Below are 24757 nucleotides of genomic sequence, written 5' to 3' on the forward strand. Positions count from 1 at the left end.
TTACTACAATATTTTTGAATTGCTAAAACTCTATGATATAAATATAAGCTTTGTATATCTATAAATAAAATGCATTTTATTAATTATAATTATATATAATTATATAGCATAGTTCTATGATATGCTGTACAATTATGTATTATAAAGATATATAATTATTAATTATATATTTAATTAATATCGTATACTGTAACAAAGTATAGATATATGTTTTAAATCTGGTAGGTGATTACCTGACTCATTGGTTTCATTTGCTTTTCTGATTTTCTTTTTGGTTGTTTGTTCATTTTGGTTTTTAGTTGCTGCTGTTGTGTTTGGTTCAACATTTTTCTTGTCTGTCGTTGCTTGTTGTTTTTTAGATGAATTTTTAAACTGATTTTTTCCAGTTCCAGTTGCAATATGGATTAGAAGAGCATTGACTTTGTAGATCATATTGGATGAAATCGGCATCTTTATAATTTTCAGTGTTTCTGTCCAGGAACATAGTATGCTTCTGTTTCTTTAGCGTTTCTTTTATATACTTGAATAAAATTTGTCTAACTTGTTGATGTCCCCCCCCAAGAACCAGATATTTTTATTAAATGTATTACATTTTTTTCTGTTTCATTAGTCAATGCTTTTATTTGTATTAAGTCAATTAATTTTGGATTTTTTTTGTTGCTTTTTTTCAGCTTCTTGAGTTGAAAGTTTAGTACACTCTTTTTAAGGATTTTTCTAACATACGCATAGAAGTGTATACATTATTCTCTGACTGCTTTGGCCACAATCCATAGGTGTTCCACGTGGCTCTCAATATAATTCCTTGCGGAAGAAATTTTTACTTTTCATCCTGGTATTTTTATCCGAGGAATTATCTGGAACACTGGTTTTAAATTTCCAAATTTATTTTGGCTAGTTTGTTTTTAATGTCTAATTTCTGTTTGCCTTTAGTTGTATATTGAACCTATATCACTTCTGCTTTGATATTTATTGAGATATTCTTTGTTGCCTAGTATATTGTCAGTTTGAAAGGCTGTTCCATGTGTGTTTGAAAATAACTTATGGTTTTGCTGTATAGAAAATTTGTGTCTTTTGCTGTATAGACACAAATTTTCTATGCATCTATTAGATCTAATTTGTTAGTCCTCTTATATCATCTATATGCTTTCTTATTTTTGGTCTACCTGACATCTTTTTCGAGGAGGGAAGCTAAAGCCACTGTCATTGTGGTGTTAACAATTTCTTCTCATATTTGGATTTTTTTTTGCTTTTTACTTCTCCAGGCTATGTTATTATATGTATAAACATTTATTTTCTTCAGTCATGGCTCGGGTAAACTGGAAGTAAAGATCAAATAAACCAAATCTATCCTCTGTGAAAAAAACCAAACCACTTTCATCCTTTCAACATAAATACTATTTTTTATGGTGCTATTATTACTTTATCTACTTTCTTTTTTGTTAATATTTGCCTGAAGCTTCTTTTCAAAATCTTTTTTTTTGACAGTTGCTTGTTTTAGATATATCTATAATATTAGAATATAGCTGTAGCTACAATGTCTTTTTTTTTTTTTTTTTCTTAAGACATAGTCTCTCTCTGTTGCCCAGGCTGGAGTACACTGGTATGATCTTGGCTCACTGCAATCTCTGCCACCTGGGTTCAAGCGATTCCCTGCCTCAGCCTCCTGAGTATCTGGGACTACAGGTGCCCACCACCACATCCAGCCAACTTTTTTGTATTTTTTTGTAGAGATGAGGTTTTGGCATATTGGCCAAGCTGGTCTTGAACTCCTGGCTTCAAGTGATTCACCCACCTCGGCCTCCCAAAATGTCTTAATCCAAAATAAAATTCCATATTTTATGAGTGTCTTGAACCCATTCACATGTAATGTGGTCGATGATAGACTTACTGCCTTAATGTGTGTGTTTTATTTATTGTGCTTATGGTTGAAAACCATCTTCTTCATCTGGATCATCAGAGCCAACCAGAGGGCTTGGCTCAAAACAGTAGGTATTCAACAAATGCTCATTGAATAAAAATGTCCTTGATCCTCTGATTCTGATTTGATTTGAGAAACAACTTACGGCAAAACAGCTCAGGTGTAATGGCTTGGGGAATATAATTCAAATTATTGGTGAAAGATATTTCAAGAAATATTTAGGTTGCATTATTAAATATTAGACACTTTCTGTTTATATAGATTGAACATATAAAGATTTTAAGTTTTGTATATGTGAGGTCTTGTTCACAGCAGTTCCTGCTGATAATGACAGGGGCATGGGGATGAGGGTGAAGACAGTATCTCAGGATTGGAGAAGGAAATCTAAGATATTGCCTTCACCAGCCATACTCCTCATGAGAGCGCACATGGAAGGACATTTCCCAGCCAAAGTGAATCCCTTTATTTGTCTTAGTTTCAGATTTGGGGCTCAGATTTCTTTGTAATTTCAGTTGCATCTACCAGAGGAGTACTAGATAATTTGTTTATTTTAAAAAAATAATATTATGGCAACATTATCTTTATTGCAAAGTGCTCCTCCAGAAGAACCACTATGCTGGATAAAGGCAAACATGAATTAAGGTTATGTAAGAGTGAAATCAGGGTGGCTCACAACCCATTAGCTGTCATTTTCCTACTTTAATTGACAAAGAAATTTAAAAAATAAAAGAAGCATACGTTGTGCTTGAATGCAAAGAGTACTAGACTAGAATTAAAGGCCTCACAGATCTGGCTGTGCCATTTGGGCTCATGAAAACACCTTTGGAAATCTCTTTCAATGCAAAGGAGCTGGACTAGTTGATCTCTCAGGTTTCTTCCAACTCTAAAATGTTTCCAGTCTGTGCCTTGGAAACATCTTATGTGAAACTCTAGTAATAGTTAACCTAATTGACACCCTTAAAATTCTGCCATGAGCTGCTTGCAACTCAAAACGAGTTTATCTTACTGTTATGAATTATAAACCATCTAGATTTCAGGGCTGTGAGTACTGAGGTAAGCGTTGATGTGCGCTTTTGAAACCATTACATATGGTGGTTGCTGAGCTGGAAGGATTAAACCCTGCAGCTTCCCCAGCTGCTCTTCCTCTATGAGAGCAGTGCCTGCCCCCAGTATTCTGTGGCACTTGGAAGACAAGACAGAGGCCAAATGCAGCTTTGTATTCTGGGCTTCCCTCTACAGTGCAGAACTCAGGTTATTTCTTCTTTCCTCCCTAAAATGGCATGAATTTGCATGATGAACTGAAGAAATCGTACACAGGAGGCACTGTCTTCTTGCCTGAATTTCAGCTGGAAGCTTGGAGATTTGGGGTTCAACAGGGATAAGGAAGCATAAGCCTTAATCCCCTCTGGTGGCTTGTGATCACACACTGCTCTGTGCTGAGGCTAATGGTCAGGATCAGAGTTGACCAAAAAACAAAAACAAAAACAAAAAAAACCCCACAGGTTGCCCAGGCAAATAGAGAACATAGCTTTATCCATCAATATTTTCTTCCATTCTTCTAAAAAATTAGTTTGGGCTCTAACAGCCATTCCCATGATCTTTACCTCTTCTTGGGAAATGCAGATAATTTGAACAGTAGTTTCAAGCTATTTTTCTTGGAATGCAGAAGTTCCCATAAGCCCTTCAAAGACCCATGAGGGCAAGAAGAGGGAAGGCAGTAAGCAGGGCTCAGGGCCTCTTTAACACAGACGCGTGAATGTAAGTAGCACATTTGCACCAACACTGGAAGGAAATTCAATATATTTTAACATGACTGTAACTACTAGTGGTGGGACTATAGACTTTTTTGTAGCCCCTCCCTAAATGTTCACATGTGTTTTATATGTATGTGTGTGTTGTGTATTTGTATACCTATATATACACATGTATCTGTATAGAAACACATACATGTATGTATGCATATTTGTACATATAGGTTTATATGTGTGTAATGTGTACATATCGGTACATATATGTGTATGTATCTATCAATATATATATATATGCATTGATATATGTATATATTTTTTCCTCAAAAGAAATTGAAATGATGACATTTTAGATTGCAAAAGTGAATTGTCTGAGTTCTGCTAAGGAAAAAGGGCTTCTGCTTCTGCCGCCTGTGAGACTGTACTGTCAGCAGTCATGACCCCTCAGGCCCTGCACCTCGAGGCAGAGTCTTCCCCTGGCCATGGCCGGCTCTCCTAACCAACTTTCTCTTCCCCCCAGAATGGCTGCAGTCTGTCCAGGCCACCATGATCCTGTCAGTCATCTTCAGCGTTCTGTCTCTGTTCCTGTTCTTCTGCCAACTCTTCACCCTCACCAAGGGGGGCAGATTTTACATCACTGGAATCTTCCAAATCCTTGCTGGTAAGTTGTGAATGGTAAAGTCCATGTGGAAGCGGGGCCCATCCAAGGCTGCAGAATGATTAGTTTAATAGAAGGATGTAGCCCCAGAATGACTGATGTTCATGAGTTTACCCACTGGATGCTTTCCATAAAGTGAGGGTGGGTGCTTGCGTGTGTGTGCGTGTGTGTATATGTACATGTCTTAGAACTTGGAACTTAGAACTCTCCCCTTCTCCCTGGAATGAAATGCGTATGAAAGAGAACTTAGAGGATCTGAAAGGAAGGTCCCCACCCAAGCCAGGCATATCACCAGGAATGACGTTACAATCTGGACACATAATCAGAGTGAATATGAGGCTATCGATAAAGCAAACGTCAGGCTTGAGAGCCGTTTCCTGTAGATTTTATTATGCCTCCAGGAAATGGCCCTGATGTGCTAAGAAGTGGCAAAGTTGTTCTCAGGTACGTGTCTTCTACCAGGAGGTAGTGATGAAGTCACACTGACAAATTCTCACCTTCCTTGCTTCCGCTTGCTAGATTCCACTGGGCTTTGATTTACTGCTGTCATCCTCTGATATCTTCATTTTGGCACTCCTGTGTACCATATCATCGTTTTCAAACATGGGACCATGACAACACATGAAAACACATGAGAGGTCTCTTTAATCTCTCCCCTAAACTGTCTTCAAGTTCCCTCATTAGATTATTAATATGCACAGTGCACACAGTCCTAGAAACTTCTACTACCCAGGATGACATTTTCCAACTTTGTCTCTGGATTCTGCCTAGCATCTTGCTTCATTAGCTCTTATCTGTCTGTTAACTTACTGTTGACTGAGTCAGGAGGACATTGGAGAGAAGCAAGAGGCAGATGCAGTGGTGGATTCTGTAGTCTGAATTCACAGATACCAAACTTCATATGTACCATCATGTCTGGGTACTGTGAGATGTCCTCAGTTCTGACCCTCTGAGAGGGCAGACTGTAGCGTCTCTTCTCTGAGTTGGTTGTCAAGATACCCATGGTACCATTTCACCACCCTGTGCTCAGGAGCAGTGGCTGGAAAGTTGAAGGCAGCCCATGTGTCTTTGATGGATATAATGCCTTAATTAGGGTTATATGAGAAGACACAGGCTGAGTTTAGATATTGGTGACCTTTTCTAGAAGCCAGAGAGTTCCTCTTTCCTGAAAAAAGGAAGTCAATGATGAACCACTTCTTATTAAACACTTAAATACAACATTTCAATACTCATGTTTTTGAAATTTCAAAACCAAACAGTGCTTTGCTACTTACCCATGTCTTATTACAACAAGCCAAGCTCCTGAATGGTTGTTGGCTCTGTTAAATGACTGATTATGTAAGGAGATATCTTTTCAGGTACATTAAAGTGAAGAGTTATCGTTACTCAATTTTCAGATCTAATAAAGACAACTGTAACATATTCTGGGGTTTCTTTTTTTGCTTACTGGTTTTAGTTTGACATCAAATCAAATAATGATCATATCCATTACCTCAGTGAATATGCCCTTAAGATAATATGGATTTAGGAACCAGAAGTTCTATAATGTATTTATATTGAAATGTTAGCTTCCTAAGTGATGATTGGGTTTTCATGCTCATGTGTGAGATGTCCGTCTCTCAAACCTTGTTATGATGTTGGCACATTACCTATCTGATGTGAAAAGGATTACATTTTATTTGTATAGGCTCGTTATTTTATTGATGAATAAATTGAGCCCACCAGAGGGTAAATGAATGTCCAGTGTCACCCAGCTCACGACAGGAACGATTGTTTACACTGAATATAGTGAATTCCTTATCCTTATATTTTAAAGACAGAATCCACCAAAAAATTTAAAGAACACAAAAATCCAAGGCAGAAGGTCTGCTTTTTATATCATCTTTTATTAGAACTAATTTACAGTGGAAGGTAAATACAGATTTGCACCATGTATTATTTTGAAGTGCCAAGCATCTGTGATAAATGCAAGCCTCTACTGTAAGACTCAATCACATTGAAAGTATAGAGCCGAGAGGAGCTAAGCTGCTGTTGAAGAGGCTCCTTAGGATAGGCAGCACTTCCATCTTCATTCATCCTGCTGAGCTGTTTCGGCCTTAAGTCCTCTAATGATGTCTTTTTAGCAACATCATTACACCATTTGAGGCCCAAACTCAAAGTCCAGAGATAAGAAGCCTTAAGTAACTGCACTGTGTGTTAAAAGTATTTCAGTTCAGCCAAACACTCTTCTCCTAGGTATTGTGATGTAAGTATATTTACTAATCCACCCTTGCTTCATTCACTCTTTTCATTCTCCTCCAAACTCAATACAAGATGTTTAGAACTGTGCTGTAAGTGCAGAATTCTGAATGTAAGCCGGGCGTGGTGGTGGACGCCTGTAATCCTAGCTACTCGGGAGGCTGAGGCCAGGAGAATCACTTGAACCCAGGAGGCAGAGGTTGCAGTGAGCTGAGATGTACCATGGCACTCCCGCTGGGTGAAAAGAGTGAAACTTCATCTCAAAAGAAAAAAGCACCTGACTTTGTCCCCTTTTATCCCCTTTATATTTAGCTACTTACCTCTCATGAGACTGACTTTTCAGTTATCCGTTGGTCCACATTTGAATAGGAAGTTATCTTGAATTTGAAATGCTGAGCTGTAATAGCAGTTGTAATTTGTAAGTCCTGAGAATGTCCTGTCCTTTGTTGGTAATCCTGGTCAAAGTGATCTGAGAGCTGGTCTCCTGGGAACCTTAGCTCTCTAGGATGTTGCGTTGGAAATGGCTGCAGGGTCTTTCCACTAATGCTGAGAACTGAAAGGGTTAGGAACTCTACTTAGAGATTTCCTGGCTCCCTTATCGTGTGACAGTTCTACATCTATTTTGTCATGTGTTTTTCTGACTCACGGACTAGTAAGAAGTTAGTAATTAGAGAGCTAATTAGAGTAGGGTTGTTGGAGATGAGAAACCAGGTTTTGGGAAAATGTGGGAAGTGACAACATCAAGGAAGTAGTCAGAGAAGCTAAAACTGACAAACAAAAGGAAAGGAAAGAAAGAAGGGAAAGAGGAAGGAAGGAAGGGAAGGAGGGAGGGAAAGAGAAAGAAAAAAAGAAAGAAAGAGAAAGAAGCAAAGAAAGAAAGAAAGAAAGGAGAAGGAGAGAAAGAGAAAGAAAGAAAGAGAGAGGACACAAGGAAGAAAAAGTAGCTCCACAATCATGGGATGTGAAATCTATGAGCATGCATGCAGGGCAAATGCCTCTTCAATGCACTGAAGCATTTTAAGTGGAAACCACTAGAATCTCTGTGTAGTCTCCTGAAGTGGCTGTTATGGGCTGTTATCTCTGCACAGCTTCCCCTTGGTGAGCCCAGCTGTGGTCTTTATGGATGGCACACATGAGCTTTCCGGAAAAGCACATGAAAGGTGTTAGGGCTCTTGGAGCTGACTGTAGGTTTGGGAGCTGTCTCTGTCTCCTTGCTGTAGATTACAGCTCTGTGTGTCGTTTGGGGTCTCCCTGGTTTGCCAAATCATCTCTTCTTCACTTAGCCACAAGGCTTACACACGGACTATCTTTTCTTGACTGCATTAGGTTGGCTGCTTCCTGAATGCATATCAAAAGGCTCCTTCCTCTAGTTCAGTGTCTTCAACCTGACCTGTGCGTCAGAATCACCTGAAGTCCTTTTTAAAAGACATGACAGTAGGCTGGGCACAGTGGCTCATGCCTGTAATCCCAGCACTTTGGGAGGGTGAGGTGGGCAGATCACTTGAGGTCAGGAGTTCAAGACCAGCCCGGCCCCAACATGGTGAAACCCTGTCTCTACTAAAAATAAAAGAGTTAGCCAGGCATGGCGGTGCACACCGTTAGTCCCAGCTACTTAAGAAACTGAGGCAGATGAGAATCGCTTGAACCCAGGAGGTAGAGGCTGCAGTGAGCTGAGATCATGCCACTGCACTCCAGCCTGGGCAACAGAGTGAGACTGTCTCAAATTAAAAAAAAAAAAAAAAAAAAAAAAAACGAGTTCAGGCCTCATCCCTGGAGACTATCATTTAATAGTTCTGGGATACATCCACTGCCTAAGTGACTCTGATGTGCATTTAGGGTTGGGAACCATGGATGTAGCCATTAAACTGCCCCTAATCTCACTGTAAGGTTTTCTAGGATGCTTCGCCAGAAACAACTAAACCATGTTCTTAGAGAAGGAATCTCCTGATCCTGTGTCTGGACTTTGGAGTCATTCTTATTTTTGGAACCTATAGCCATCTATTCGTAGACGGTAGTTATCCGTGCCTTAGCTCTGTTGGGTTGGGTTGCACGAGACTGGAAAACATGAAGAAATTAGTGTAGACACAGACCGAAAAGAAAGATTTGCACGTTTTGACTTATCTCACTACTTACACCCAACGTCAAGCTCCATGTGGGGCACGGAGAGGAGCCTGAACGAAACTATTGGTTGGATGATTAGATAATTGTGTTTTCTTGGCAGAATCAAATTCAAGTCAAATGTGTAGTTGCTAGGATTAAGGACAAAAAGAATAGAGGGGACTTATGAGTGAGTTTTACTTTCTCTATCCTTTTGTTATTGTTGTTCATTTGTTTTGTTAATAGAAAGATCAATATAGCTATAGAGCATTTAGAATAAAAGCATTTGGGCCAGGTATGGTCTCTAATGCCTGTAATCCCAACACTTTGGAAGACTGAAGTGAGAGGATCTCTTGAAGCCAGGAGTTCGAGACTAGCCTGGGCAACAAAGCAAGTCCCCATCTCTACAAAAAATGATGTAAAAATTAGCCAGGTGCTTTGAAGCACACCTGTGGTTCCAGCTATTCAGGAGGCTGAGGCAAGAGGATTGCTTAAGGCTGGGAGGTCAAGACTGCAGTGAGCTATGATCAGGCCACTGCGCTTGCTCCAGCCTGGGTGACAGAGTGAGACCCTGCCTTTCTAAGAAAAAAAAAAAAAAAAAGAATTTAGTGAGGAGATTAATAAAAGTTCAGTGCCATCCTGTTCAGAGTGATTCAAAGATGGCTTACGTCGAATACCACATTGAGAAAATTTTGTTAGGGGTGAATGATTCTGGATGTCTCACTGGCCAGGCCTAGATCAGAGTCAATGCTATGAGTGGCCTTCTAGGTAGCAATGGTCACTTGGGTACAGAAAATGAAACAGGAGTGGATTTCAATCACAGAAACACAGAGAAGTTTCCTGCTTTCAGAGGAACAGGCCTCACAGCCCCTTCCTGTCCTGCCTCGTTGCCCTGAGGATGAAGGGGGAGGAAGACAAAGGCACCCACTCATCACCCCAACATCATGGCTGCACCTTCCAGTGACCATCCTGGCGGGCTCACTGACATTGCCTTTCCAGCCAACTTCTCTCTGGCTTCTGCCGCAGGCTCTCAAATAAAAGTGCTTTTGCTGAGATCCCCAAAGTACACTTGGAAGTCTTTAACTTGCTGGATCACTCTGCTCCTTTCAGTACTGTTAGCTCCTCACTCCTTGAAGCTTTATTCCCCTGGCTTCTGAGACATCGCCGTGTTCCTCCTTGGCTGAGTGAACACACCAGGCAGTCATGCTGTCCTCTCCTCTCTCCCTCACCCCACAGCCACCCCTCTGCTGGGTCCTGCGTTTCCGTAGCATCCTCCGTAGGCATTACGCTCGTTTCTTTTGTTTGGACTCACTAACACCAGTGCAGCTATGCAGAGGCCTCCTCATGTACCTTCCAGCTACCTGCCTTGTCCCTGCCCCTGAATCCATTTTCTGCACCGTGGCCAGAATGATCAATCTAAAACAGGGACATGTTTCTCCTGATATGTTTCTTCTCTGCTGAAGCTTCCTCAGAGGCGTCTCAGCACAACTTCCTTAATGTGCCATGTAAGGCCCTCTTTTTCCTGGCCCTCAGTGAGCTATCAGCCTGTTATATGACAGTCCATGTGGCCCCTCCAGTTCCCCGGTTTGGACTTAGTGCCCGTCTATGCTTTTAGGGTATCTGGTGCATTTCCTTCCCTCTCTTGAAATTCCATCAGATGATATCAAAATTATATGCAGATGTCTGTCTTCCAGACACACAGTCCTTAAGATAGGAGCCATGTCTCACTTATCTTGGTGTACCTAGAACAGCAGCTAGAAGAGTGCCCGCATACAGTAGGCACTCATTAAATGTTCACTGAACCAAAGGGAATGGAGATGATAAGGATGTATAGGGAATTCCCTCAGCTGCTTCCTTTGACCTTGGCTCCTTGGGCGCTCCCTTCCAAAGGCTCTGGGCTCTCATTACTCTCAGGGGGTTGCAGTCACTGTTAAAGGAGCTTAAGACTTTCTCTTCAAAAGGGCTTGAGAGAGAACTTGTGGGAAGTTGTTGCAGACCTCGTCATCCTGAGACAGGGAGAAACTCTTATAAGTTGAATGCCCGACACATTTATGTTGTCTGGACAGGGTCAGTGTCCTTCTGCTTAAAGCTGATCTGTGTTCCCAGGCTCAGGCCTCTCCCAGGGAGTCCCGGTCACTGGCAAAGTACAGAACATCTGCCTGTGCCTCGGGGCTCACCCTTGCCACAGGGACCTGGTGATGCATCTCCACCTACTGGTTGCTGAGAAAGAGAGTGACAGTCCCCTTATTAGGAGGCGTATTTGGCTTTTGGAGATGACTCCTGGATGATATGAACTGCCTTGGGTTGCAGGCAGAGGGTGCCCAGCCAAACAATCATCCTTTTCTATATATTTCAGGGTACATCTATTGCTTTACCTGCAGACCCTCTTGTAATAATATACTCCCTAAAACATCAGTCCCCTGACAACAATCACATAAAGTATGTATCCTCTCTCTGGCTTTGTAGATGTCTAAGTTCACTGCTTATCACAGTTAAGCTTAGAGTCATTCACTTCTGAGATTCTACTAAGATGAAAGTGATACACATTAAGCTGTTGAGTTAGTCACTGCGCTTCTGTTTACTGCCCTTTTCTGTCCCTCTTGTTCAAGGATGGAATCTGATGTTTTCTCTTAGCCAGTGAAATCGGGGAGTAGCTGGTCCACTCAGCCCCTGAGGCATTTCTCATGCCAGATCTGGTTAGACAGCCCATTCTGGAGCCCTGCCTGCACGACGATAAGCGTAGTCCTGCCCTGCTAGCACTCTGTTAACACCTTGCTCTCTGCCAAGGTCATGCTTCCTTTTTTATTGCCCTGCCCTCATTAGATAAGTCGGACAGAATTCAGGAGACAACTCCGGTATTTCTTAAAGACAAGAGTTAGCACTTTGGAGAGGCAAGCCATGAAACAGTGGGGCAAGATAATTAAGGATCCTGGACATCAAGGCAAATAAGTGTGTCCTCAGCAGATCAAAACTGCTGTTTTCCTCCATCAGCTATTAACCAGCGATGATTTCCCTCCTGACACGGCCATCTTTACTGGCCTCTGAACTTCCTGTAGGTGGCAGGTCCTGGATTCCATCCCATTTTGGTTCCAAGGCTATTGTGTGGCTCTGTCAATGGAGGCCAATCAAGTGGGAGTTTTCTCCTCTGAGTTGCAGGAGGATGGTCTTAACAGGGTGGTTAATGTGGCGTATTCCCACTACTGCACTGTCTCCAAACAAGGTTGCAGAGTCCAGTAAAACAGCAGCCCAAATAGCAGTGAGGTTAAATGTAGGTGGCCGAGGTGGGGGGGGGGTGCATTGGGAGCTCTGGAACCACATGAATCCCACACGGCATGCTGGGTTTATAATAGAGTCACTCAGAGCTTCTCAAAAGACCCTGTTTTCAGGGAGGAAACAGACCAGGCTTTGTGCAGCTCCAGGCTGGCGTGCTGATATCACTAGGCCCCTCCTTGTGAGGGGACGCTGATTGTCACATGGGCTGGGGCCATCAGTTTGAGCTTGGCTGCTCCACAGGACCCAAGGTGGAGGCTTTTCTTTTCTAACCCACATTGAAGGGCTGCATTGGTGGGCCAGGGAGGGTGGCCTGACCCATGTGCGTATCCAATGCCCTTTATCCCTCTTTGGGCTTCAGATGCAACCTTGGGACATGCAGGCAAATGGAGCCTGCCTTTGATCACCTTCCCCCCGAAAGCGTGGTTTCCCACTCATACTGTCTGCTGCGTCCTCATGTCTTCCTACCTTTATTTCCCCCCTCCATACATTCCTTGGCTTGACAGCGTCCATAGGCACCGCTTGCTTCATCTGGTATGCGGCAGCTCTGCCAGCGGAACCATGGGTCCCTGTGGTCTGTGTGGAGCTTAATGCTTTTACCATGACATGACTCCAATAATGGTAAAATGTCACTTCACTTCCATTGGTAACGCCACCACTCATTTGTGGAGTGGTGCATAGATTTCCAGGGGCTTCCGTACGCAGCCACCCTTGCAGAAAGATAGGCAGGTTCTTCTTGCCGTCTGAAGGCTTGCTGGCCAGGTAGTGTGGCCTGGAAATTGGTGACAGTTAAAGAAAGAGAAATGAGGCAGAAAACGTAAAGAAAACCCTAAGACAGGATGGCCTGGATGGCCGAGATTGGAAGTGGAGAGCAAGTCGTTTTCCTTGTTCCCATATTTTTGAGCTGCCTCCTTTCAATTCTGGACCTGGAAGCAAGTTCCTTCCAGAGGTAGAAACGTTCCTCCTACCCAGCATTTGTCTGCATCGGGGTGGCGGAGAGGGGGCCGCTCTGCCATGGACTCTCTCTCACCCAGCTTGTCCTTCTCCTCCCCCAGGTCTGTGTGTGATGAGTGCTGCGGCCATCTACACGGTGAGGCACCCGGAATGGCATCTCAACTCAGACTATTCCTATGGCTTCGCCTACATCCTGGCCTGGGTGGCCTTCCCCCTGGCCCTTCTCAGCGGTGTCGTCTACGTGATCTTGCGGAAACGCGAATGAGGCGCCCAGACAGTCTGTCTGAGGCTCTGAGCGTACACAGGGAAGGGAGGAAGGGAAACCAAAAAACAGGAAAAGAAAAAAAAAAGAGCTAGCCCAAAATCCTAAACTCAAACCAAACCAAACAGAAAGCAGTGGAAGTGGGGGTTGCTGTTGACTGAAGATGTATATAATATCTCCGGTTTATAAAACCTATTTATAACACTTTTTACATATATGTACATAGTATTGTTTGCTTTTTATGTTGACCATCAGCCTCGTGTTGAACCTTAAAGAAGTAGCTAAGGAACTTTACATCCTAACAGTGTAATCCAGCTCAGTATTTTTGTTTTGTTTTGTTTGTTTGTTTTGTTTTGCCCAGAAATAAAACAACTCCATCTTGCCCCTTCCCTTTGATCTGAAAGAAGATACCTCCCTCCCAGTCCGCCTCATTTAGAAAACCAAAGTGTGGGTAGAAACCCCAAATGTCCAAAAGCCCTTTTCTGGTGGGTGACGCAGTGCATCCAACAGAAACAGCTGCTGCCTGAACCTCCGTGTGAAGCTTTATGCGCACATGGACAAAACGCCCAAACTGGAGCCCTTGCAAAAACATGGCTAGTGGCTTTGGCATACTTGCCCTTGCAGGTGGAGTATCTCGGTCACACATCTAAATGAGAAATCAGTGACAACAAATCTGTGAAATGGTGCTATAGATTTACCATTCCTTATTATCACTAATCATCTAAACGACTCACTGGAAATCCAATTAACAATTTTACAACATAAAATAAAATGGAGACCTGAATAATTCTGTGTAATATAAATGGTTTATAACTGCTTTTGTACCTAGCTAGGCTGCTATTATTACTATAATGAGTAAATCATAAAGCCTTCATCGCTCCCACATTTTTCTTACGGTCGGAGCATCAGAACCAAGTGTCTAGACTCCTTGGGACCATGAGTTCCCAGAGCTTGGCTGGGTCTAGGCTGTTCTGTGCCTCCAAGGACTGTCTGGCAATGACTTGTATTGGCCACCAACTGTAGATGTATATATGGTGCCCTTCTGATGCTAAGACTCCAGACCTTTTGTTTTTGCTTGGCGTTTTCTGATTTTATACCAACTGTGTGGACTAAGACGCATTAAAATAAACATCAGAGTAACTCACTGGTCTCTCCTGAGTTTTTTTGGTGACTTGGGTGTGGGTACAAGGTTCACGTTGGAGCGGGTGAAGAGCTTCCATGGAAAGCAAAGTTGAACTGGAGATTTGGGTTACAGGACGGTGCTGAGGCACCAAAATCATAGCTGTTTTACAGGCTACAGGGAGTACACGATGCCTTCAGATGTCTATGCAAATGCCTGCTAATTGGAGACAGTTGGGAATTGTAGCTGAAATGGAAGCTGTAAATGGACTGGAAGCACTTGAGTATTCATTTAGTTCAACCTTCTTTCAGGCTCTGTTGTCTGAGGACCCACATGGAAAACATGGAGGCATGTCATGAGCTCCCCTGATATATCAGGAATGTTGGCATAAGCATCCCAGATCCCGAACCTTGATGTATGGTATGGTGAAAGGTCTCAGTGATGGTGACTTGAGGCCAGACTTGCAGATAAAACATTTGTTGGCACCAACTAAGCTCCTAATGCCATCCTGAAGGAGGGAAAAGGCCAACCTTGTCACCCAGCTCAGGGTTTCTGAGTTGTGTCTCATGCATCCATATTTTTACCCATTTTTATTGTGCGTCTGCAAAATAACAATAAATTGACGCACTTGATAGCCCTCAATATTTATTATGCACCTACTTTGAATTGGGTTCCGGAGATAAAGAATGACTATATCTTAACATTGAAAGGTCATCGTTTTAGTGAGAGGTACAAGTGAACAAGTGACTATATTATAATAGGGTTAAGAGCATAGAAGGGAGAGCCTGGGTTTGAGGCTGCCCTTTGCTACTTATAAGCTGTAGGGGGCTGAAAAGTTTACTTAAACACTAAGATTCTGTTTTCTCATTTATAAAACAGGGATGCCAATAACAAGGCTGCAGGGCTGTGGGGATTTAAAGCAAGTTATATAGATAAAGTGTTCCACATAGTGACTAGTACCTAGAAAGCACTCTAAGGATTAGAGTTGTTATTGCACATGTTACAACAGAGGTGTGTTTGAAAGAGCACAGAAGGAGACACCTTGGCTGTTATGCGGGATTCTCATTATCAAGCTGTGCATTGGAATCTCCCATGCAGGAATCCCCATTAGAGATTTGGATTCCCTGTCTCCATGATAGAACCCACACTAGGCTGATAGGTTTAAAGAACATTTCTGGTGATTACAGCATGCACCTGGAGATTATACCTCTGAGCTAGTGCAGGAGGTCTCATATTTCAACATGCCAGTGAATCACCTGGGCATCTGATAGCATGCAGATTCTGAATTCTTAGGCCTAGGAGGGGCTTGAGATTCTGCGTTTCCAATTAGTGCCTGGGTGAGGTGGATGCTGCTTGTCCACCGACCACATTTTGCATAGCAGGGGTCTAGCACGAAGCCACCTTCAGGTATCTTGTGCTTGTCTGTCTTCAGGTGAGTGTGAAGGAAGGACTTCTCCTTTCTGAAGTTTTCAGTAGTGACCTGCTACTCTGCTTTTGACTCAGATAGTTTTAAGGTGGCACAGGTGGCCATGAGATGCATGTGAGATTAAGAAAACTAGGAATTTTATTTCACGAGCTGTTACTTTTTTTTTTAATTGTACTTTAGGTTCTGGGCTACATGTGCAGCTCATGTAGGATTGTTGCATAGGAACATACATGGCAAGGTGGTTTGCTGCCTTCTACCCCCCATCACCTATATCTGATATTTCTCCCCACAGTATCCCTCCCCACCCTCCCCCCCCCCTGCGTCTCTCCCCAGCCCCCCCCACTGACCACAGTGTGTGATGCTCCCCTCCCTGTGTCCACATATTCTAATTGTTCAACACCCACCTATAAGTGAGAACATCCAGTGTTTGGTTTTCTGTTGTTGTGTCAGTTTGCTGAGAATGATGGTTTCCAGAGTCATCCATGTCCCTATGAAGGACACAAACTCATCATTTTTTATGGCTGCATAGTATTCCATGGTGTATATGTGTCACATTTTCTTTATCCAGTCTATCGCTGATGGACATTTGGGTTGGTTTTGGGTCTTTGCTATTGTAAACAGTGCCACAATAAACATATGTGTGCATGTGTCTTTATAATAGAACAATTTATAATTCTTTGGGTATATTTAGCTCTTCTTGTTGTATTGATCCTTTTACCATTATGTAATGCCCTTCTTTGTCTCTTTTGATTTTTGTTGGTTTAAAGTCCATTTTATCAGAGACTAGGATTACCACCCCTACTTTTTTTTGCTCTCCATTTGCTTGGTAAATCTTCTTCCATCCCTTTATTTTGAGTCTATGTGTGTCTTTGCATGTGAGATGGGTATCCTAAATACAGCACACCAATGGTTCTAGGCTTTTTATCCAGTTTTCCAGTCCGTGTCTTTTGATTGGGGCATTTAGTCCATTTATATTTAATGTTAATATTATGTGTGAATTTGATCCTGCCATTTTGTTACTGTTTTTTTGTTTTACCCTTTGGTTGGCGTAATTTCTTCATTTTGTCATTGGTCTTTACCATTTGGTCATTTTTTGCAGTGGCTGGTACTGGTTTTTCCTTTCTGTGTTTAGTGTTTCCTTCAGGACCTCTTGTAGGGCAGGTCTGGTAGTGACAAAATCTCTCAGCAATTGCTTTTCCATAATGGATTTTATTTATCACTTATGAAGCTTAGTTTGGCTGGATATGAAATTCTGGGTTGAAAGTTCTTTTCTTTAAGGATGTTGAATATCGGCCCCCACTCTCTTCTGGCTTGTAGGGCTTCTGCTGAGAGATCTGTTGTGAGTCTGATGTGCTTCCCTTTGTGGGTGACCCGACCTTTCTCTCTGGCTGCCCTTAGCATTTTTTCCTTCATTTCAACCCTGGTGAATCTGACAATTATATGCCTTGGGGTTGCTCTTCTTGAGGAATTGGCCTGCCTTGCTAGGTAGGGGAAGTTCTCCTGGACAATATCCTGAAGAGTGTTTTCCAGCTTGTATTCATTCTCCCTGTCATCTTCCTGTACACGAATCAAGCATAGATTAGGTCTTTTCACGTAATCCCATATTTCTTGAAGGCTTTGTTTATGTCTTTTCACACTTTGTTCTCTTTTCTTGCCTTCTCATTTTATTTCATTTAGTTGATCTTTAATCTCTGGTATCCTTTCTTCTGCTTGATCTACCCGGCTACTGAAATTTGTGTCTGCTTCACGAAGTTCTTGTGCTGTTTTTTTCAGCTCCATCAAGTCGTTTGTGTTCTTCTCTAAACTAGTTAGCATTTTATCTAACTTTTTCAAGGTTTTTAGTTTCTTTGCATTGGGATAGAACATGTTCCTTTAACTCAGAGAAGTTAAAGGACCTTCACCTCTGAAACCTGTTTCTGTCAATTCGTCAAATTCGCTTTCCATCCAGCTTTGTTCCCTTGCTGGTAAGGAGTTGTAATCTCATGGTGGGCGAGAGGCATTTTGGTTTTTGATGGTTTCATTCTTCTTGTGCTGGTTTCTTCCCATCTTGTTGGATTTATATATCTTTGTTCTCAGGTATCTGCTTGAGGAGGCACCCTTTCCTTTGTCTGCTTGCAGAGGTGCTGCTGGGCTGCTGCTGATTCAGTGAAGCTGCTGCGTCTTTTATTTACTCAGGAAAATTAGGCTGGCTTCTGCAATGGTGGCTGCCCTTCCCCCTGCTGAGCTTGATCGATCCTGGTCACTCTCTAACTGATGTTCTGGGTGCAAAACTCTGGAGTGAGAATTTTTTAGCCTGCTGGGCTTTGTGCGGGGTGGGGTACCCATCCTGCCCTATGGTCTGTTTCCCTGCTTTCAGTTCCCCTTCTTTCTAGGGGGCAGGTGGCTCCATCCAGCCGGCTTTCTGGCATTTGTGTCAGCCAGTGCTTCTGCCTAGATCTATGCTGACAGCCCCGGTGCTGACAAAGTTGCTGTTCTGCCCTGTTCAGGCAGCTCGCTGAGGCTTTTCAGCCTGGTGAAGATCTCCCGTTCTGTGGGTTTAGAGGGTTTGGGTGGAGTGCTGTATCTGAACTGAAGTACCAGAGGCGGAGATCCCCCAGTCCTCCAGTCAGTTGCATGTACCTCCTGGGTGGGGCAGTGCCCCACCTTGCCTCAACTTGCCCTATTTGGTTTATACCTGCCCAACCAGACAGACAAAATGAAACTGGTACCTCATTTGGAATTGTGGAGACCACTCTCTCTCACTGGGAGCTGATTTTTGGAGCTGCCTCTTATTCGGCCTTCTTGGCACCCCTCAGAGCTGTTACTTTAAAAACATATGCTTTCATTTCATAAACTTTCCTTTCTAACATTTCATTAAAAATTAATACAGATTAGAACAAAGAGGTCGGGCGTGGTGGCTCACGCCTGTAATCAAGCACTTTGGAGGCCAAGGCAGGAAGATCACCTGAGGTTGGGAGTTCAAGACCAGCCTGACCAACATGGTGAAACCCCGTCTTAAAAAAAAAAAAAAAAAAAGAACAAAGAAGAAAACCAAAAATGGCCCCTAAATCTCCCTACCCAGGTAACCTTCTTGGCATTAAAAAAAAATATATATATATATATATATATATATATATATATCTAGGATTATAACATCCCATCTTGTATCTAGAGGGAAAAATATAGCTGGAAAGCCTCTTTCCCACTTACCCATAGTCTTTTGCCAAAGGTAACCATAGTTTCTCATGATTTCTTCCAGGAAAAAAAGTGCCCATATTTGTACATTCATCTATGTATTTTTAAAATGTATGCAAAAGTGATCATACTACTCACACTGTTCTGCACTTTGTTTTTCTTTTAATTTAATGATAAAAATTTAAGATTATTCTATACCAGCATATACCTCATGCTTTTTAGTGAACGCTATTTTATTCTTTCAAAATTCTGCATAGTATTTTATTGTATTGTTGTACAAATGTTTTTTTACAGCCCTCCATTGATAAACATTTTGGTTGTGTCTAGTGTTTATTATTAACCAAATGTTTCTGTGGATATCCTTGTACCTGAATATTGATGAATTTTTAAAAGTATGTCCAAATCTTAAATTCCTGGTAAGGATGTTGCCAAAATAGAGGGCATGTATATTTTGAAGAATCCAATAGGTATTTTCAGTTTAGTCTCCAGAAAAATTATACCAGCTCAGTTGACAGTTGAGCCTTACATTCTACCTGTAACTCATGGAGTCCCCCGGAACAGTGAAGGGTTAGAATAAAACACTTGAGTAGAAACAACTTATCTGCTATCAGTTCCTTTGGGCATGATTGTTATTGATCTTTCATCTATGGGACAGCTTCACTTCCTTGGGAAGCTGTCTGCCTTGGTGACCTGCAATGATAGAAAGGACTTTATACTGACCCTACACAAACAACAACACAAATTATAAAAAATTGCTATGAACAATTGTATGCCAACAAATTAGACACCTTAGATTAAATGGACAAATTCCTTAGACACAATTACTGAAACTGACTCAATATGAAACAGATAATATAAATAGACCTATACTGAGTGAAGAAATTGATATGTTAATACTACTACTACTAAATTATTCATAAATAAAAAAGCCCAGGACAAAATGGCTTCACTACTGAGTTCTACCAAATATTTAAACAAGAATTAATACCAAATCTTAACAAACTCCTCCAAAAACTAGGTAACGCTGATCTCTTCCTACAAAGCCAGTGTTACCTTGTTATCAAAACCAAGGATATTACAAGAAATAAAAACTACAGACCATATTTCTCATGAATTTAAAAATCCTTCACAAAATACTAGCCAACCATTTCAGCTACATGTAAAAGCATTATACAACACAGACAAGTGGGATTTATCCTAGGAAGGCACATTTGGCTCAATATTTGAAAATGAACTAATGTAAAACATAAACAGAATAAAAAGCAAAAATCACACGATCATTTCAATAGATTCAAAAACGCATTTGACAAAATCCAGTATCCTTTCGTGATAAAAAACACTCAGCAGACTAGTAATGAAGGGGAACTCCCCCAACCTGATAAAAGATAACTATGAAAAATCCATACCTAGCATCATATTTATTGGTGAAATATTAGATGCTTCCTCTTTAAGATCAGGAACAAGACAAGGATGTCTGCTTTCAACACCTCTGTTTAACATTTTACAGGGGGTGTTCCACCCAGTGCAATTAGGCAAGAAAGAGAAATACAAGACATCCAGATTTGAAAAGAATATTAAAACTATCTCTATTCATAGATGATAGGACCTTGTATTTAGAAAATCCTAAGGAATCCACTAAAAACCTATTAGAACTAGTAAAGAAATTCAGCAAGAATTAATATACAAAAATCAATTATATTTGGCAAGCTGATTCTAAAATTCAAATACTTGCAATTAAAAGTTTAAAAATAAAATTAAGAAAACAATTCTACTTATAATAGCATCAAAAGGCTAAAATAAATAGAAATAAAGAACTGCAAATCTTACACTGTGAAAATTATAAGATATTATTGGAAGACATTAAAATAGATCTAAATCAGGAAAAACATCCCAGATTCACAGATTAAAAAGCTTAACTTTGTTAAGATGGTATTGCTCCCAAACTGTTTACAGATTTAATGCAATCCCCAATCGAATCTCAGCAGACTTCTTTATAGATATTGGGAAGCTGATTCTAAAATTCAAATGGAATTGCAAAAGAACCAGAATAATCAAAACAATCTTGAAAAGGAAGAACAATGGAACAACGTAGCAGGATTCAAATGTCTTGGTTTCAAAACTTACTACATAAAAATGGTAATCAAGACAGGGTGGTATTGGCATAATGATATATGCATAAATCAAGGGAACAGGATTGAGAATCTAGACATAAACCGACATGTCTACGGTCAGCTGAGTTTTGACAAGGGTGTCAAGGCTATGCAATGAGAAAATAATAGACTTTTCAACAAATAGTGCTGGGACAAGTGAAAAGCCATAAGCAGAAGAATGATGTTGGACCCTTATCTAACAGTATATATAAAAAATAACTCAAAATGGATCAAAGAACTAAATGTAAGAGCTAAAACTATAAAAGTCTTAGAAGAACTTCTGGGTAAACCTTCATGATGTGGTATTTGGCAAAGGATTCTTTGCAAGAGCATAAGCAACAAAAAAAGTTGGTAAGTTGGATTTCAACAAAATTCAAAATTGTTGTGCTTCAAAGAATACCAACAATAAAGTGAAAAGGCAACCCACCACATAGGAGAAAATATTTGCAAAGCATACGACTGATAGGAGCCTTGTGTCCAGAATATGTAATAAACCCTTACATTTCAATAAAAAAATAATATCCTAATAAAAAGTGGGTAAAGGCCTTGAAAAGGCATTTGTCTAAGGAAGATATACAAATAGCCATTAAGTCCACGGAAAGATACCCTATGTCATTAGTCACCAGAGAAATGCAAATCAAAACCATGAGCTATCACTTTACAACCACATTAGCCAGAATAAGAAAGTCTGATAACAACACACATTGGTTATGGAGGAATTGGAGCCCTCAGACAGTGCTGTTGGGAATGTGAGTGGTCCTGCTGCTTTGGAAAACATCCTGACAGCTCCTTGAAAGATTAAACATGGAGTTACCATGTGGCCCAGCAATTCCTCTCCTAGATAAGCACCAAAGAGAAATGAACACGTACGTCCACACAGAGATTTATACACAGATAATCAGCATTATTATATTAATGAAAGGTGAGTTTCTAATATATATAGCATTACAGAAACTCATGGATATGCAGCATTATAACAGCATTTATTCATAATACAACCCAAAAATCCATTAACTGTTGAATAGATAAACAAAATGTGGTATATCTATATGCAAGAACATTATTTGACGCTAGGAATGATGCTAGAACATTATTTGTCCATAAGAAGGAATGAAGTACTGATACATGGCACAACACGGATACACCTTGAAAACTTTAAGCTAAATGGGAGAAGCTAATCACAAAAGACCACATATTATGTCATTTCATTTATACAAAATGCCCAGAACAGAGACATCCATAGAGGAAAAAAGTGGATTCATGGTTGTTTAGGCCTGGGGAGTTGGAAAGGGAATGTCAGGTTGTATTAGCTAAATGGTAAGATGTTTCCTTTTAAGAAGATGAAAATGTTTTCAAATTGACTGTGGCGATGGTTGCATATCTTTTAAGAAATGTGAATATACTAAAACCCAATGAATTGTACACTATAAATGGGTCTATTGTATGGTATGAGAACATCAATAAAGATGTTAAAAAGGAAAAGAAAAGAGAAAACTGTTTGCTCCAGCTGTTGCTAATTCTCTTATTAAGTCTGTTCTTTCAGTTTAAAAAGCAACACACCTTTTATTCTTGTGGTTTTGGTTATTTTTTTTCGAAGGGATGAAGTTCTTATTACTTCTGAGCAATATAAAGCAAAACAGGATATTGGAGATGAACAGTTAACATATTTCTTCACTAACACAATCTTGGATTTTCCCAGGGGATTGTTTTGAGGACATTTATTTTCCATCCTTGGGCACTTCTGAGAAATATTTCAGTCTTAGCAATTTACAGAAATGGAGTTTTGATTAGAAACTACCCTCTTAGCAGCTGTTTTCTGCTCTGATTTCAGACTCAGGGAGTGCATTGTTTACGGAATGGCAAATGGATGGAGGGAAATAGCTTCCCAGGGTGTCCGGTTTGCTCCTCTGCCTGTCTCTTCTTTCCAGAATCATGTACCCTTCATGCCCTTCATGTCTTAGCAGACCGCGATGCCAGTTTTGTCTCCCTAACACTTTTGGGTGCTGAAAACTCTGCTTAGCTTTTCTGCCCTTAGCATTTTCTTTCAGGCCTTTTCAACCTCTGGTTTATTGTTTATTAATTGGCAAATTCCTTAAGGGGAAGTTCAGGAAAGAGTGTTGGGCTAACTTCAGTGGGTTTCCTTTTCTCTGGTCTGCTAGCCCCTCAAGTCCTGGTGGTTTTGGTATCTCTCCATGCTTTTAAGTAGATTTTTGTTTTGTTTTGTTTTTGGTATTTTACCCAGATTTTCCAGTAGTTCCCAGCCAGAATTTATCTGCTGTAAGCTATTGTGTAAGAAGGCCCTTCCATTTTAAAAACAAAAATTCAGTTTTTATTTTGAAAGTTAGGTTAAACTTTTAAATTAATTGGGGGAAAATTGATGTCTTCCCAAGCAGGTATATAGTATAAATAGCTCTATTCAGGTCTTTGTTTCTACTTTAGTAATTTTTTTGTTTTCATTATAAAGATGAATATATATTAATGAGTTTCATTAGTAAATATGTTAATATATATTCACTTTGTTTCTAGGCAGTTGCTTACTTTATGACTTTCATGAATTGATTTTATTTCACTATATTTTATTGTTGGTTATTGTGAGCATGTTGGAAACCAACCGAGTTTTCTAAACCAGTTTTATACTTGGTTCCGTTACTGAACTGTATTTTTTCCTTTCCCTAATATTTTTCCAATTAATTATTTTAGCTTTTCACATATTAGTAAATCATTACGGCATGAGCGAAAATAGAAAAAAAGAGATAATATGCCTCTGCTGCCTTTCCTAAAAGTTCCTAGTTTTCTTTATTGCCTTACTGATCACCTAGAACTTCCAGAACATGCTAAATAATAGCTGTGATAATAAACATAATTTTCTTTCTCTTTTTTTGAATTTAATGCCAATGCTAGAGTTAGTATTTCTTGATTCTCGATAGGGATTTTAACCAATAATTTATATTAAATGTTACCATGTTTTCAGATTTTATCAGGAAGACTATTTTGTTTTTCTGCCTTTAAGCAGTTACTATGGAGAATCATTTTAATAGTTTTTAAAATATTGAATGGTTTGTTCATGAAATAAAAGCCCCTTCTTATTGGTATATTCTTCTTTTAATATGTTGACTTTTTTTTGCTAGCATTTTATTATGGCTTTTTTGGTGTTCATAAATGAGATCAATTTTTAACTTTTTGTGTGTGCTGTCTTTAATAGGTTTTAATTTTAGGGTTATGTTAAGGCTGTCACATGACACAAAGACACATTTGCATGTGTGATTAAGGGGCTTGGGTAACATATGTCTTACTGATTTTCCTGACAACTTGATAGAACCCAGCAGTGGAAACTTCTTGGCTCTTGGGTAGTTATCTTGTCAGCTAAAGGATGACAATTTGACACCTTTCTCAAACTTTTGTCCCATGATTTTTATCCTATGTAAGCATTTGAACTCCTAATTTATTTTGATAATTTAGATATTTTCTAGGAAAAGGGTACATTTTATTCACATTTTCTATTTTATTTTCATAAAGTTATGTACAGTTTTCTGACAGTTCTTTTAAATTCCCTGTACCAATATTCTTGTTTCTAATTCTGCACGTTTGTGCTTTCTCTTTTTCTTTAGTCTAGGTAGTGGTTTTCTCTCTTAATTTATTAAAAAGTATTATATTGATCAATTTCATGTGTGCCTTTGTAATTCTAGCACTTTTCTTTTTCTTGCTTTCCCTTCCTGCTTTGAATATTCAGTTTATTATTCTT

The 24757-nt window shown here is 40.3% G+C and overlaps 1 protein-coding gene and 1 pseudogene across 2 annotated transcripts in view; both read left to right on the plus strand.

The window, feature by feature from the left end:
* The window catches only part of PMP22 (peripheral myelin protein 22), a 34093-nt gene extending 19804 nt beyond the window's left edge, over positions 1-14289 (plus strand). For both annotated transcript variants that reach the window (XM_032280224.1, XM_032280222.1), the window contains exons 4-5: positions 4187-4327; positions 12985-14289. In XM_032280224.1, coding sequence (XP_032136115.1) covers positions 4187-4327; positions 12985-13148 — 305 coding nt within the window. In that variant the 3' untranslated portion in view covers positions 13149-14289. The remainder of the gene's footprint in view (positions 1-4186; positions 4328-12984) is intronic.
* On the plus strand, positions 5886-5983 carry LOC116553580 (annotated as a pseudogene).
* Positions 14290-24757: the final 10468 nt, after the last annotated feature.

This window comes from Sapajus apella, unplaced genomic scaffold (assembly GCF_009761245.1).
Source record: "Sapajus apella isolate SASKATOON/1434 unplaced genomic scaffold, GSC_monkey_1.0 scaffold12, whole genome shotgun sequence".
NCBI classification, from domain to species: Eukaryota; Metazoa; Chordata; class Mammalia; order Primates; family Cebidae; genus Sapajus; species Sapajus apella.